Source organism: Ovis canadensis, chromosome 3 (assembly GCF_042477335.2).
Source record: "Ovis canadensis isolate MfBH-ARS-UI-01 breed Bighorn chromosome 3, ARS-UI_OviCan_v2, whole genome shotgun sequence".
NCBI classification, from domain to species: domain Eukaryota; kingdom Metazoa; phylum Chordata; class Mammalia; order Artiodactyla; family Bovidae; genus Ovis; species Ovis canadensis.
In genome coordinates this window covers 23,830,043-23,847,628 of record NC_091247.1, presented here as the reverse complement: position 1 = coordinate 23,847,628, position 17,586 = coordinate 23,830,043, and the positions used below count along the sequence as shown (strand labels likewise).

At 37.0% G+C, this 17,586-nt stretch overlaps 1 protein-coding gene across 1 annotated transcript in view; it reads left to right on the top strand.

The window, feature by feature from the left end:
• The window catches only part of NBAS (NBAS subunit of NRZ tethering complex), a 341,977-nt gene that overhangs the window by 118,404 nt on the left and 205,987 nt on the right, over positions 1 to 17,586 (top strand). The window contains exon 22 of the mRNA XM_069580217.1: positions 13,770 to 13,853. Coding sequence (XP_069436318.1) covers positions 13,770 to 13,853 — 84 coding nt within the window. The remainder of the gene's footprint in view (positions 1 to 13,769; positions 13,854 to 17,586) is intronic.

Below are 17,586 nucleotides of genomic sequence, written 5' to 3'. Positions count from 1 at the left end.
CTTGGAAAGTATGTTGATGTTTCGTGTATCTTTGTTCTTCTGAGAAGTGCTAAAGAAATGAAGGTGTAATGATTTATTAATTTATTTCTTTTTCTATTTGATGAACAGTTCATGATTATGAATATAAAAAAGTTTGCAAGTGAATTTTATGACTTCTATACAATTTTCATAGCTTATTTGTGAGATAAGCAGAAAAGGGATTATTATCCTACTCTCAGGGAAAAATTTTGAGGATCATCAGGGAAGAAATCAACCATGAATATACATTGGAAGAACTGATGCTGGAGCTCCAATACTTTGGCCACCTGATTCGAAGAGCCTCATTGCAAGAGACCTTGATGCTGGGAAAGATTGAAGGCAAATTAAGAAGAGAGTGGCAGAGGATGAGATAACTAGATATCATCACTGACTCAATGGATATGAATCTGAGCAAACCCCAGGGAATAGTGAAGGACAGGGAGGTCTGGCATGCTGCAGTCCATGGGGTTGGATAGCACTTATTGACTGGACAACAGCAACAGATGAAGAAATATGTCCTGACATTATTTTTAAAAATAATTGTTAAATGCATTATTACTTTAGTGTATATATAACTATTGTCAAGTGTTTTTAATGTGGCCTAATACAGTTTAAATATGATTTCCCCGGTTTTATTGTGATATAATTGACATATAGCACTGTATAATTTAAGGCATATAGCATGATGTAAAGTTTGACTCTATTTGAAGTTAAAAATATCTTTGAGAGGGTATTTTTGTTTTTATTAAAAAAACTACTGCATTCTCCTTACTAGATCCAGCATTACTTAGAGATACCAAATGATAGTCTTTTCATTGAGTGGGATCTTTCTTTCATTATTCATTTTCTTCAAACTTTAAATACCTTGACCAATCATTTCAGAACATGGGACCTTTAAGTAGATAACATCTTCTGAGTGGTGAAATTAGCATTCGGGAAATAGTCCCTATAATTCTTTTTGATCACACAATGTCTTTTCTTGTCAAGATTTCATTAATATGTAAATACTTGCCTGTAACAGCAGTGAATCTCTTTATCACGTATATTTAATTAACATATAAATAACTCTGAGATGCACTTTTTCTAATTTCTAATATAGGCCATCCTGTTTAAGTATTGTATTTATAATAAGTAAAAGTCTGTTAGAGTCACATTGAATGGGACATGTGTATTTCTATGGTTGATTCATGTTGATTTTAATAGAAACCAACACAATTCTGTGCAGCAGTTATCCTTCAAATAAAAAATAAATTTGAGTCACATTGATATTTTATAGACAAAAGCATATACATTATTTTAAGATATGTTTTGATCTCAGCATGTTCCAGCGTTTAATCTTTAAAGTTTAGGAACTGTATGTAATAGCTATGGAAAAAATCCATGATCTGTATAAATGTTGGGATCACATGCAAGGTATTGACACATACTTGATGTGGAGGAGTGATGGTATGATACACTGGAAGGAGCAAAGGCTTTTAGTCAGAATATGGGTGTCTGTCCTGGTTCTGAACTTCCTAGCTGTGTTACTGTTGGGAAGTCCCTTAACTTCTTTGAACTTGAGTTTTGTCAAGTGTGAAATGGGGAAATTGTACAGGTATTGTAATGGTTCAGTAGCCTAAGAGATGTATTACCTAGCAGAGTTCCTGGCAAATAGTCAGCACTCAGTGTACAGCAGTGGTTGTGTTAATCGCAAATATGGCTGTAGCAATAGCAACAGCAGTTTTTGGTACAGGTTGATGAGAAGAATGTCATAATAGATACATTTTGTTTTCAAGTGCATTAAGTAGGTTTGCAAAGGACTGATGAATAAGCAAAATGTAGAACTGTAATAGGGACTGTTCCTCTTTGATAATGCCAGTGCTTTGGTTTCTCATCTGGGATAGCACCCCTTACCTGGTTTCGGGTACCTGAGATTTTGGACTGTTAATCAAAAAGTTGAGGATTATTTCAAACAAAGTTTTTAATTTCACTTTTTATTGACTTTATAGTTTTGATATACATCAACAACTACATTATAAATGAACAAATCATAAATGGGCAATTTGAATTGTTATAAAATGAACACAATTAGAAAACAGACCTAACAAAGCACTCTTGATGCTGTCTCCTTTTACTCTCTCCTGTTCACCTTACCCATGAGAACCACCCTGATTTCTAACGGGATAGCTCGGTTTTGACTATTAAACATGTGCAGTGGTTTATGAGGACTATTGTACCTAAACTCTGGAAAAGCATACTTTTCTTCTCAACAGAGATCAGATTTCTGATGTTCTTTGAATTAAGTGCCTCTCTTATTTTTTCTAATGCTGACTGTAACAATGACATTTTGGATTTTTATATTTAAAATGTTTGTTATGGACAGAATATAATTTTGCCCTTTTATCTGTCAGTCTCTGCTTTTTAATTGGCATGCTTAGACTATTTACAGGCAGACCTCATTTTATTGCACTTTGCTTTATTGTGCTTCACAGATACTATGTCTTTTACAAATTGAAGATCTGGGCAACCCTGGATCAGGCAGGTTTATTGGTGCCATTTTTTCCAATAGAATTTGCTCACTTTGGTGTTCACAATTTGATAATTTCTGCAATACTTCACACTCTTCGTTATTATGTTTGTTATGTGATCTGTGATGTTTGTTACTATTAAAAAACATTATGACTTGCTGAAGGTTCTGATGATGGTTAGCATTTTTTTTTTTAGCCAGAAAGTATTTTAAGCCTAAGGTATGTACATTATTTTTTAGATAGTTCTGTTGCAAAGTTGATAGACTACACCATAGTGTTAACATTTATGTTTGTTGTTCAATCTCTCAGTCCTGTTAGACTCTTTGCAACCCCATGGACTGGAGCCTGCTCGGCTCCTCTGTCTATGAGATTTCCCAGGTAAGGATACTTGAGTGGGTTGCCATTTCCTTCTCCAGGGTATCTTTCTGACCCAGGGATCGAACCTACATCTGCTTGGCAGGTGGATTCTTTACCGTTTAGCTACCTGGGAAGTCCCAACGTTTATGTTTATGGGAAACCAAGACATTCACGTGGCTTTTTTTTTTTTTTTTTTGTGATACTGCTTTATCGTCATGATCTAGAACCAAACCCATGACATCTCCAAGGCCTACATCTCCTTGGGTCTACTGTACTAAACTTAGGAAAGTCAGGTCTGTTATTTTTTCAAGTATTTTTCCTCTTCTTCCTCCTCCCATCCCCAGTATGCATCATCTTTTTTGGGACTCTACTTCCACTTAGGTTAGCCACTTGATTTGTCTCACAGTTTTTTGTTTTTGATTTTTATTTTCCAGTCTTTTTCTCTCCCATGTTTTATTTTGGATAGCTCCTGTTTACTTTTTTTTTTTTTTTTAGTAAAAACGTTTACTAATTTTTTTAGTAAAAACGTTTGCTAATTTTTTTTTTTTCAGTGTCTCTTATTAATGATATTAGTGTGTTTTTCATCTTAGCTACTGAAGTTTTTATTCCTAGGAATTAGATTTGGGTCTTTTTAAATTTTCTCACCCCTTACCATGTTATTGATATTTCTTAGAAATTGGTTTTTCTCCTGATTATAGGCCATAATTTCTTGCTTTTTTTGCATACCTGCTATTTTTTTTACTGGATGCCAGAGATTTAGGTTTGTTCATCTTGCTGGTAGAGTTCTTATCTCAGTTTCTTTGGAACATGCTTTTTCTTCCCAAATTCTATTGGTTTATTCAGTCGCGCTTCTGTATTTCACCAGGTACCTTACCATGTGTACTTTGAGGTTAGTTTCTCTGTGCAGTTGATCTAAATAGGTTTCTGAATTTGTAATGGAGTAAATTCATCTGTGGGGGTTTTAAAATCTAAACATTATAAAATGTGATCTGGCAATGCAGGTACAGGGGTATTTATTTGATATTATTTTCTTCTTTGTGGATAATTTGGAGTCTTTTTATTCCAGAGTCAGGTCCCAGATCACATTCTATACTTCCTGTCTTTTTGTGAATGAGTATTTGTTATGTACTTAAGAATCTATATAAAGCATGATTCATTTCATTCAAATGCTCCAGGGTTTTGCTTTCTTTGCCTTCCTGCCATCTGCAGTTTAACTTTGAACCTCATCAGCAATAGCGATGTGTTAGAATAACTTGCACAGCAGACACCTATGCTATCGTCTTCCCAGTCACAGCCTGTTAAGTTGACACCACTTCTGCAGTTATGATTATTGTCAGTCTGCAGTGTAATTTGGCCTCGACTTAGAAGATTCATGATGAAATGGCTGTAAGTAGACTTGTACAGCAGCATCTCAGAGCAAACAGTCTTTTTTGCTTTGTTTATGGAAAGTTTAGGGCAGTCCACATCTCTTTGTGCTTATTTATGCTCCTACATTCAGGCCAAGAGGCACCTGCAGTGTACAGTATTGTGATGTTGCTCATGGCATGGGTATCAGATAGGGAGTTGTATGGTCCATTTTAGAAATAGAAATGTTTGAATAAACCTCAGGTACATTACCAAAGTCTTCAGCTACAGGGAAAGCTTATTAATCTTGAGATTTAAGTACCCCTGTGGTTTTAGGGTAGGTTAGTTTTTTCATTTATTTATTCAGATTTATCCATCCATCCATCAGTCTGTCTATCATCCCCCCGTCCATTAAATATTTAGTGAGGTTTAAGTGCATGCCAGGCATTGAACAAAGGATATGAAAATCACCAAAGCTTTGAAGGAGCTTACAGTTTAGTAAAGGAGCAGAACATAAGTAAAAAGTTGTAGTTGAGTACACTTGCAGTGGGAACAGAAGTACATGCAGGGTTTAGTAATATGGAGGAGAGTCTGGTCAGCTGCTGGTCTGGGAACATCAGAGGAGGTTTCAGGTTTTTCTTTTCTTTTCTTTTCATGAATAGTATGTTGATTGACACAGTTAAAGAGAACATTATAAATAGGCATGCCATGAATCATACTACTTTTCTATCCACTTAGATGAGGTTAAAGTGCTGTATTATTTTTATATAACATATCCACATTTTTTTCTTCCTACTTTCATTATACAGCTTGGTTCTGAAATACATATTTTTCTTTCTTTGAAGAGTTTTTCAAGATTTAGAATCACACAATGCTTCCTTTCTTAAAGAAGTTTTCTAATTACTTGATGGAATCATTTTGCTGTGATCCTTCTGTAAGTTTGGGCCTGAGGGTAGAAAGTGCTCCTACTCTGAAAGACATGTATACAGATAATTATAGGAGCAGTGAGGTCAGTGCTCAAAGAGTTAGGTGTGCACTCTTAGCTATGGAGCCTTCCTCTTCAATTGACTTTTATATTTTTCATTAATTATTTATTTATATCTTGACTAAATCTTATATTTCTAGTAAACTTTTTTCGGTATTTGTTTCTGAGAGCTCGGCTTTTAGAATTAAAGAGAGTATCAGTGACTCTGTTTCTGCTGATCATTGAATCATTCATTCATTCATTCATTCAGTGATGAATATTAAGCTCATAGAGTTTACTTTTCTGCAAATTTATGATCACAGTACTTATTGTGTATTTGAAGATTAAATGAAATAATGCATTTATATAAATTTAGTTAAAATGATTATATATACTTGCTATGCATGTAATATTGCTGGGAGTTATGGTAGATGCAAAGGAGTATTTACAAGAAAGGAATATTTACTTTTAGTGGGGATACAAAATATGTATTTTGTTATGACCAACCTAGACAGCATATTAAAAAGCAGAGATATTACTTTGGCAACAAAGGTCCATCTAGTCAAGGCTATGGTTTTTCCAGTGGTCATGTATGGATGTGAGAGTTGGACTGTAAAGAAAGCTGAGTGTAGAAGAATTGATGCTTTTGAATTGTGGTGTCGGAGAAGACTCTTGAGAGTCCCTTGGACTGTGAGGAGATCCAACCAGTCCATCCTAAAGGAGATCAGTCCTGGGTGTTCATTGGAAGAACTGATGTTGAAACTGAAACTCCAATATTTTGGCCACCTAATGTGAAGAGCTGACTCATTTGAAAAGACCCTGATGCTGGGAAAGATTGAAGGGAGGAAGAGAAGGGGACGACAGAGGATGAGATGGTCGGATGGCATCACTGACTCAATGGACATGGGTTCGGGTGAGCTCCGGGAGTTGGTGATGGACAGGGAGGCCTGGCATGCTATGGTTCATGGAGTCGCAAAGACTCGTACACAACTGAACTGAGAATATGTATTAAGGAAATTAAAGAACTCCATGGAAACGTAAGACAAATGTACCATTTTATGTATATTATCATAAGTTTAAATAATAAATGCCAGGGGAATTGTTCAGTTATTAGTAGTGAGAATCAAGAACAGGAAGAAAGCAACCTAGACTGGAATGGTCATAGAAACATCTGAGAAAAACCGGAATTTAAGCTAGAAGAGGTGGGGTTCAGATAGGTAGGACATCATAGTGTCTGAGAGCAGAGACTCTGGAACCAGACTTGCCTGGGTTCATATCCCAGCTGTAGCGCTTTAGTTGTGTGATTTTATGAGTTTGGATGCTGTCTGTCTTTCAAGACTGCTGACTTTGTATGTGTGATAATGTATAATTTTATAGTTGTTCTTACAAACTGTAAGCATTTTTAAGTGTCAGCTATAGGCCATACAAGGTTGGATAACTTTATAGATAGTGTGTGAAATGTCCGTTCAGTGCACGTCTATAAGCACGAATATGCAGAGATTTTGAAGGGCAGCGACAAGGAAATCAGTCTTGCTATGGCTTAGGATCTGCACGAGCATAATTTGTGCTGTTTTATTTAGTGATAGAGATAAAAAGCAGATAAAAAAGTCTTTTCCTAATTTTTTGTTTGATCTCTGTTACTACCACAACCTGATATAGGATCAGGGTTTATAATGTATATTGATACACTTCATGAATATTTTGGTATATTTCATTAGTTTTGTAGTTGCTAAGTCCAGATGTCATACACTTTATCTTTGTTGTGCATTTTATTGTCTTGCTATCTGGAAGTAATGTGAAATAAAGGCCTTACACTTACTCTCTCTACTGGTTCTGGTCGGTCTAAGTAACGCAGAACACAGAATGGAATTGATTGGGTTTCTCTCCTATTACCTCCCTTTTGATAGTCAAAAGTGAAGTGAAGTGAAGTCGCTCAATCGTGTCTGACTCTTTGCAACCCCATGGACTGATAGTCAAGGGCATGTAGTTTTGGGCCTCTCCAGTGTGAGAATGCTGCTGCTGCTGGTAAGTTGCTTCAGTCGTGTCCGACTCTGTGCGACTCCATAGATGGTAGCCCACCAGGCTCTCCCGTCTCTGGGATTCTCCAGGCAAGAACACTGGAATGGATTGCCAATTCCTTCTCCAGTGTATGAAAGTGAAAAGTGAAAGTGATGTCGCTCAATTGTGTCCGACTCTTCGTGACCCCATGGACTGCAGCCTACCAGGCTCCTCCGTCCATGGGATTTTCCAGGCAAGAGTACTGGAATGGGGTGCCATCGCCTCCTCTGAGTATGAGAATAGTCCTCGTCAATTCTTACTTGACTTAGACTTTCGATCTTTCAGTGTCATCGCCCTTTCTTCCCTCGTGACTTTCCGGGTAGCAAGGAAAGGTAGTCTTCCTTTTTCTGAGTACCTTCAGTTGTCTTTTCTTCAAAATTAATCATTTTTTCAAGGGACAGGTGGGAGTGTTGGTGGTATAGAGGGGAATTTTCATATCATTAATGTCTCTACTCATCCTTCACCCCTTGTTTCGTTGGAATTAAGTACCTATCTGAGTATCATCCTTTCTCAGTTACTTATAATTAGCTTTTCTGGGAATTTCTTCAGTGATTCTCCATTGGAGTCTGTGGCTTTCCATTAAACTTTAACTATTTAATGACTGGTTCTCCTTAGAAATAATAAAATCATCCTTAGTTCATGGTTAAATATTTATTTTCAAACGATTGCAATCTTTTGGGAGTTTGGTGAGAGAATAGTTGAACATCATAGAACTTGTTACAGTCATTGGCACTTGTTGTTTAGTCGCTAAGTCATGTCTGACTCTTTGTGACCCTGTGGACTGTATTCCCCCCAGGCTCCTCTGTCCATGGGATTTTCCAGGCAAGAATACTGGAGTGGGTTGCCATTCCCTTCTCCAGTGGATCTTTTATCACAGGGATTGAACCTGTGTCTCCTGCTTGGCAGATAGATTCTTTACCACCAACCCCCAGGAAGCCTGTGGCATTTACTACTACCTTTTAAATCAGTTCCTCAGATTTTCTTGTCACTATTTATTGCACTGGCCAGGTGCCCACCCAGTGTGATGTCAGCAGAGTTTATTGCCATTTTTAGGCATTTGTAAATATAATCATTCATATGATCACTAATGTGATGTTACTATTTATCATATAGTAGATCCTGAAATGGCAACAAGTCACATATATCCTATATTTCACTACCCATGAAAAACCTTCTTGGTGGTGTTGATAATGCTGCTGCTTTTTATGGCGGATGAGTGCTTATTATATATGAAGTACTGTTCAAAAGGCTTTCTTTGTTCTAATTTGATCCTTTGCAAATTCAGATTCTTATTATCCCTATTTGACTAATGAGGAATCTTGAAGCACATGCAGATTGAGTAACTTGATCAAGATGACATGGCTCTGCAGGGTGGTGTCACAGTTCTAACAGAGATTAGACTTCTCAGAGCATGCTCTACCTTTCGGATTAGAATTCAAAAAAACATGGCTCTAGTCTCATCTTTGCTTTGGGCATTAATGAATGCTACAATATTTACTGAATAGATGAGGCATCTGGGTCCCAGGAATTTAGTGGTGAAGGAGAATTCAAGTTCTAGTGTGGTGGTTTTTTTCTTTTTTTCTCTTGTTTATCTTTGACACATTGCTTTCACCTGAGAATACTGTTAAGTTTCAGGATATCTTATTAGCCTCGTCTCTGTTTCATAAGCCACTTACTAATGAATAAATATAACTTAACATCTTTAAATCAGTGCCTGAAAGGTGGTGATTAGTCGCAATACACTGTCTGTTTAGCTTTTTGTTTCCAAAGCATAGAACGTGAATAAAAAACTTTTTGAAAGTTTATTCATGATAAAATTTCTTCGAAATAAAACATTTATATTTAGTGTGAGAAATACTTGACGAGAGAATAGTTGAACATAATAGAACTTGTTATAGTCATTCCTTTCCTGCTGACGGATAAATGTTACCTTCAGATGAAACCAGCAAAGTTTATTGTTTGGAATAAAACAATGAGCAGGGCTCTAATATAAAGAATACTGAAAGTAAGCAGAAGCAGTCATTATTTTGTAAAGAGGTAATTTAAGTGGCAACAAAGGTCCATCTAGTCAAGGCTATGGTTTTTCCATTAGTCATATATGGATATGAGAGTTGGACTATAAAGAAAGCTGAGTGTAGAAGAATTGATGCTTTTGAATGTGGTGTCGGAGAAGACTCTTGATAGTCCCTGGACTGCAAGGAGATCCAACTAGTCCATCCTAAAGGAGATCAGTCCTGGGTGTTCATTGGAAGGACTGATGTTGAAGCTGAAGCTCCAATACTTTGGCCACCTGATGCGAAGAGATGACTTATTTGAAAAGACCCTGATGCTGGTAAAGATTGAAGGCAGGAAGAGAAGGGGACAACAGAGGATGAGATGGTTGGATGGCATCACCGACTCAATGGACATGAGTTTGGCTGAACTCCGGGAGTTGGTGATGGACAGGGAGGCTTGGTGTGCTGCAGTCCATGGGATTGCAAAGAGTAGGACGTTACTGAGCTACTGAACTGAACAGAATTTAAGTTTACCATGTACTTCATTTTTTTTTAAAGTGGGAATGATGCATTTAAATTTACAGTCTTCCCTAGCAAAATGGAAACAATAGAAGAAAAAGATGAAATAAAGTCTATGTAAATATTGTTTTGTGTTTATAGAACTGATATTCAAATCAGTTTTGCACCTAACAAAGCTTTGTACAGCTTTCTGGAAGGAATAGCTGTGTTTTCTAGGTTTTTTTTTTTTTTTTTAAACCGTGTTTTTCACCTAATCCACTTAGTGATCAGTTTACAGGGCTAATATTTTTGTTGTAAACAGAATTAATAAAAAGTTTTCCTCTAAATTTTATTAAGCATTCCGTTTACTTTGTGAAAGAATAAGCTAAAAGTTGGGCATTTTAAAGATGCTAATGATAGAACTGATCAGTCATTTAGAATTGTAAAGAATGGTCAGGTTTAGGGAAATAAATATTCTGAAATCTTTTTCCCCCCATAAGTATAACATGACATGTTAGATTCTCTAGATTGTAGATGTATACAATCACCAGTATAGATTTTGCCCTTTCATGAGGATAATAATCTGTAACAAGAAAGTATTCTTATTCTCACTCTCAGATCACCGAATCCATGTAAATATACCTCCTCTATGTATCTGTAATCTTTTTTATTGCTCTATTCCAATTTTGAATTTTTGTGATGCTCATGAGATCACTCTAAAAAACAGTCTTTCTGGTGTCAGTTAATTCATTTGGCATATTATTTTATACTCTGCTAAATATCAGACATCATTTTAGGCTTGAGGCTGTGGCAATAGACAAAACAAGGAAAAATGCTGCCTTTACGGAATGTATATTCTGACTGAGGAAAAACCCTATGTCTTTCTTAAATGTTATCATTTGATTTACGATAAAGAACTTAATGGTGTTTTTATAGCAAGCATCTTAAACTCCTAAAATTTGTCCAAAAATAATTTGCTTTGTATAGGCATCCTAGAAGAAAATCAAAGCACAGAAAGGTTTCTGTTTTTGTGTAACTGTTGAGGATCAAACCTAAGATGAAGCCTTATTTGGTAGGAGTTAGTTTCCTGATCGTACTGGTGATGAGATTGGTTTTGTATCTCAGTTTAAATGTGTCCTTTAAATATGCATACAGAAGGTCCTGTTGGGGTGTCTGAATTAGAATAAGAGAAGGTTCGTGTTGCCCTCTGCTCGCGCACAGCCTGGCCGGTGCCTGTGTCTAACTTGGCAGCCATCTACTGGCCAGGGGTAGGCTTTGGATTCTGCCAGGTTGTGTTTAAATCCGTGGCTCTGTCATTTCTTGACTTTATGAGGAGAGGCAAGTAAACTTGGGCCTCAGGTTTCTCCTTATAGTGTAAAGAGGATAATACCTCTGCACTAGGTAGGACCAAGTTACGTATTGCATATTAAACGCAGTTTATCGTGTCTGGTCCATAGTGAGAAATCAATAAATGTTAAAGGTTATGCTATTGCTGACCATCGCTAATATATTATTGTTAGTATTCTTACCATTATATCAGTGGTAATCACATTTAGAAACATGTAGAAACATTTAGTTGTGCTGTGCCGTGAAAATGGAGCAAAAATGCTTCATCAGCCTAGGGTTCTTTAGGCCTGCTTTTTGGAGTGAGTCTCAGAGCAGAACCTGTCTTTACTGTGTGTTTTGATAAAAATAGGCACGTTTTCTTACCCATTTCAGTTTATTGAAGGTTGACAAAGTTTTACAATTTTCTAGTCTTTTTACCAAATTTTTCAGTCTTTTTACCAAACATTTGCCTAATAAATGTTACGTTGCTTAGAGCCCCACACCATTACTGATCATTTTTGTAGTAATCCTTATACGTAATATGTATTTTATAGAGAAAATGCAAATCTCAACTTATGATAAATTTTTCCGTCTTTTGGAAAACATTTTGTGTAGCTTATGTAACCATGTCTGCTTTAATTTTAAAAGGCGGTAATAGTTTGCTGGATTAATTTTTTCCTTGTTTCTCAATTCATTGCTACAATTTATTCTTATCTTGGAAGAGTGAGCATTATTATCATTGTTGTATCCAAATGTTTTCTTTTCTACCTGTTCAGTGGTCTGTGATAAAGTATTAGCTGCTGATGTGGAAGGAAATAAAATGGTTTTTTACTTGGTGCAAATGAAATACTGTGATTTTGGAATCTATTGTAATTAATCGTCTATACGACTCTGAAATTTAAAACCATGAAGTCACATGCCTTCAGAAATGTATCTTTGGTTTGCTAAGACATTGCATGCCAGCTAAAAAGTGGGTAAAATGCTCTTTTAAAAACAATATAATAAATTTCTTATGTATATCTAACAGGGAACTTTGACTTCAGAAAATTTGCAACAATAATAATAACTTCAACAGTCCTGTCTGACTCTTTGTGACCCATGGAATGTACAGTTTATGGAATTCTCCAGGCCAGAATTCTAGAGTGGGTAGCCTATCCCTTCTCCAGGGGATCTTCCCAACCCAGAGATTGAACCTGAGTCTCCTGCACTGCAGGCAGACTCTTTACCATTTGAGCCACCAGGGAAGCCCATAGATGATGCTGTAGATAGATAAATCAACCCTGCTGATTTCCAGGTCTTCACAGCTTCTCTGTTCCTTGCAACCCCCCAGCAGTCTTCTGCTCCTATCTACATAAAGACTAATTACCTACCTTTTCCCCAAATGCTTAGGGAAGTATTTTTTGTGTAAGACCTGTTCCATAGCTTAGAAAGATAAGAAACTGTAAAACATAACCTCATACTATACAAAAGTGCAGTCCTTTCTCTGAGGCTATGATAAATTTTAGGAAAGTACTACCATTGGTACTTAAATATGAGATAAGATGTTTTATTGAACTATAAAAGCAAGGTGATTGAAATTCGTTTTTAGAGTTTTTGTCTTCATTCTTAGTTCAGGATGTTTGTGTTGTTTTCATAGATTTACGGAATATTAGAGCTAAAAGTTACTTTAGTGGTTTGAAGTGTTTCACTTTAGAAAGTCACGTGCCAAGTGCTGTACGGCTGGTTAAGAGACGGGTAGGCTTATGCTTTCCTTGTCTGTTCCTTCATAGCACTTTGCTCTGCTGTCTTACTTTACCATCATTACTTCATTCCTCCTTTTTAATTTATTCTTAACGCCATGCAGTCAGGACTTGTCTTTGCCTCTTACATTTTCCTTCTGTCATTTATTGGTGATATTTTTAACGTGCAGAATTATTTCTTCACTCTGATTATTAGCTGTGCCCTCTTAGCCTGGTCCCTGGTAGCTAAGCTGGTAAAGAATCTGCCTGCAATGGGGGAGACCTGGGTTCAGTCCCTGGTTTGGGAAGATCCCCTGGAGAAGGGAAAGGTTACTCACTCAGTATTCTGGCCTGGAGAATTTCATGGACTGTATAGTCCGCAGGGTTGCAAAGGGTCAGACATGACTGAGTGACTTTCACTTCACTTCTGGCTGTTAGGCTGTCCAATATGTAGCTATTTAAATTTTAAATAAAATTAATTAAAATTAAATAGTATTTAAAGTTTCTTGGTATCAGTGTCACATTTCAAGTGATCCATATGAATATATGTAGCTTAGCAGTTACTGTATTGGATAACCCAGTTAGAGAACAGTTCTGTGATCACAGAAAGTCAGGTTGTACACTTTTTGAGAGCAGGGGACCATTTATGTTAGCATTAAAAACATAAAATATGAAGTTTTGATAAATATTTTAGAATGTTTGAGTGAATGCACAGCCATACCACCTTTAGTTTTTTCTTGTTTTTTTTGTTTTGAATTTTCCTTTTCTTTTTGAACCATTTTACTCTCAAAGAGAAATCAGCAGTTTTGTATTTTTTATTTGCCTATTGTATATGATATGTATCATACACTACTTAAGATACCATAAAAAGAAATCTTGGAGGTTTAAGGTTATAGGATTACTTTTGCATTATGTTCCTTGTGTTTCCAGTAATTGAGGTAATGTGTCTTTTAAATGTATGTGCTTTTTTTTTCAAAATGTTAAGTTATGACGGTGATTCCTTGGTGATCGTTCCTTGGCACGAACATAAGCACCGAGATGAAGACTGGTGTGAGGAGCTGGAGTGCAGGTAAGAATGAGCGAGTGGAAGAGCTCTTCATGTCCTTGTAGGATGGATGAATAGAAGGCCCAGTGCAGGTGGTTTGTGGTGGGTGGTAGTTTATTTGATGGTGGTCCCTGCTTGAGAGTTTTAGGGACGTTAACAGCTTGACTTTACTCAAGGTATGTTAAAAAATTTAATGAAAAAATATTGAATGGCTACCAAGGAGTTATTCTACAAGTGGTCCTTATGTAACAACTCTTCTCATTCTGAGGTATTCCTTTTCAGTCTTTGACATATACAGGTGTGTTTTTCATAGCTGTTATTGTGGTATGTGTGCAGTTTTGTTCTTGATTCAGTTTTAATTTTCACTGTTATAAGACTTTACCGCGGAAAGCCTTAGAATATTGAGGCATCAGATTCTACCTAAGCGGGTGGATGATGAGGTTTGGGGCTGAAAGCCCGTACAGGGGGCATTTGAATCCCTTTATTGCCTTACTTCTCAAAGTCAGGTAAATGCTCATTGCTCATTTTTACATTTGATATGATTCATCTTATATTTGTACAGTGTTTTTAAAAGCTATGTGTGTGAACTGTCTGATAAACGATAAATAAAAGCCCTAAGCAGTAGTGTGATCATTGCAAGTGAATTTGGGACTTTCTTCATGTTGGCACTAATGTTGGCAGTCCTCCTCCATTTTGTATCTTTCACTGTTGATATCTGAGTGCATAGCATATCTTAACTCCTAGTTAACCTTTTTCACTCTGATGAGTTTGATTATAATAGCAATCAGATGTCCTGTGTTTTTGCTGTTATGTGCTTTTAACTTTTTAAAAATTTTTTATTTAAAGTTCTGTGTAGTTGCAGATAGATTAAAAGTTTAAGATTTTCTGCAAATCTTGTTAGAAAAACAAAAACCATACTCCTTTGTTTCCCTTTTTTTGTATCCTGCTCTCCTGAAGCAACTACTTTGAATTCTTTTAAAGGATTGTGCTGTTATTTACTCCAGTCTCTGAGTAACAGAATTGTATAGCTACTTTTTGATGTTTTTAGTGCTGGCCGTTATCTGTGGACTTGCTTCAGTGGAAGATAGTGGTTTCGTTTCTTTTGCTGCATATGCTCCTTTCCTTTTTGAGCATTTATGTGACCCCTACTCCCCTTTAATCTTTTACCGTCTTTTCAGTGTAATTTCCGGAAAGAGTGGAGCTTGATGCATGGTATGTATCAGCCATATTTAACTAGAAATCCACAGTTGGCATGGGTAATGAGAGATTGAAGATGGAGATCAGTTGAAAAAGGTGGGAGGTTGATGCCAGTGGGTACAGTAGGAGGGAAGGTGTGTGGTCCTCACTTTAAGATGGTGATTTTTGAGGAGAGCCCTGTTTCAGTCATATGATGCTTCCCAGTTCTCCTTAGCCTGTGCCTTTTTATGATTCTGGGAAGGAGATAAGAAAGAATAAGGGCATTTTGTCTCAGACAACAGTAAGCTAAATTGAAAGCTAAACTTGCTGTGCTGGGACTCTTAAAACTGTAAAAATGAAAAGCTAGGAAAAGGCTGACAGAAGAGAAGATGCTTTTGAAGCTGATACAAATTTTCAGGACATTCCTTTTTTAATTCATCCATTTTATTGCCTCTCCCCTACCCCCTAACCATTTCTCCCACCTTGTACCTTCCACCTCTGGCGATTACCTCTGGCAGTTCTCTGTATCTGCAAGTGAGGTTATGGGATACCTTGTGGCTTTTTCATTTACAGCTGCCCGTTGAACAACAAAGGGGTTAGTGGGGCCTGACACTCTGTGAAGTCAAAAGTTTGCCTATGATATATAATCCGTCTTCCTTCCATACCCGAGGTTCCCCATCTATGGATTCAGCCACCCATGGGTGGCGTAGTACTGTGGTATTTACTGTTGGAAAAAAACCCTGTATGTAAGTGGACCCACACAGTTCAGACTCATGCCGCTCAAGAGTCTGCTGTAATTCTGTCCTCTGCTCGATTCAAGAATACTGAAGGAAGAAAAACATGCCATTTCTGTATGCATGAAGTGTATCATCTAGCAGGAAAGATGCTGCTGCAATAAATTACTAATGTGATGAGTGTTATGAAAGTGAAGTACAAGGGCCATTGGGAGACCCAAACTTGGTGGAGGTCAAGGAGGGTTTTCCACAGGAAGTGATGTGAAATCTGAGATTTGAAGGATGAATAAGATTTAGCTCAGTGGACAGTGAGTTTGGCTTATGAGGGAAGGGAGTGTTTTAACAGAAGGAAGAACATTTGGGAGGCTCAAGGCGGGGGCCCCTTTAAGGACTGAAAATAAGACCTGTATTGTTGAAGTGTACAGGACAGAAGTGACTCTGGCACCAAGAGGAGGCTAGAATATTTTAAGGCAGATGACAGGCTATACAAATAGTCATGAGGATGATAAAATCATGTTGCTCTTTTAAAAAAGATAACTATTTCCTAGAGATAATGTGAATTCAGTTTTGACCTTGTTGCATTTGAAATACCTCAGAGCAAATAGAAGGACAATTTTGGTGCTTTCAAGTGAAGTCTGGATTAGGGGTGAAAATATGGTGGTGAATTTATATTGCAGAGTCTACCAGGAGACCTAGAGAGAATATGGTGAGAAGACAGGAGAGCTGGAGAATTTGGAAGAGGCAGTATTTAACAGTCGGCTCTGGGAGGAGAGTCTAGCAAAGATGACTGTGAAAAGGAGCAGCCAGAAAGATGGGACATGCATGATTTGACAGTATGGCATAATGGTATGGCATTCTGGAATGGAAGACAAGCATGTTTCTAGAAGGACAAAATGTTCAAATTCACGGTGCTGAGAGGGCAGTAAGTTAAGGACTGAAAAAAAAAAAATCAAAGGAACTCTTAAGTTGCTTGTGGGTGTTTTTCCCCTGAAATGGGAAGATTTCAGGAGATTGGGTGTGACTTTTATGTGTCAGAGATGAGGAGAAATCACAGGTCAGATGTTAACGACAGTTGTGAAACTAGTTAAATGACTGCCCAGTTGTAACTACAGTAGGTTGTCTAAGGCATGTGGATAGAACACCCAAATATTTGTGAGCTTTGGGTATGGTCAGATACTAGAACAGCTAATAATTCCAATGGAAAAAATACCTAAGTAAATAAAAGTTAAACATCCGCTCTGTGCCAGACAATAGTCTCTGCATATTTTATTTATATTAATTTGAAAATTCTTGCATGGTGTTATTCCCCATTCTTGATATGAATAAAATGAATCTTAGACTAGTTTTAACTAATTTTTACAAGATTTCACAGCTTTCAGTAATAGAATTGCATTTCAGTGCTGACTCCAAAGCACATTCCCTTATATTAGTAATAATTATACCACTTGTTATTTACTGACTTACTTTAGGGACTTCCCTGGTGGCTCAGTGGTAAAGAATCTGCCTGCAATGCTGGAGACCTGGGTTTGATCCCTGGGTCAGAAAGATCCCCTGGAGAAGGGAATGGCAACTCACCCCAGACTTACTTTAGATGAATGAATATCCGTAATGGAACATGGTCTTTCCCCCTATTTATATCTGAAATATCTTAGTTTAAGTTGTTATTTTTTTCTTTTTTAGTTCTTAACCATTGAAGGGAATTGGCCAACATCATCCTCGTAAAAATGCCTCATAATTCATGATCCCTGTGATGTTTTCCCTGTGTGCCTTCCTTTAATGTTGTTTCTTTTCCCCTCCTGTTGGCAGGTAGTATAGAGTAGTTCCTAATTTTGCAAATATCAGTGCAT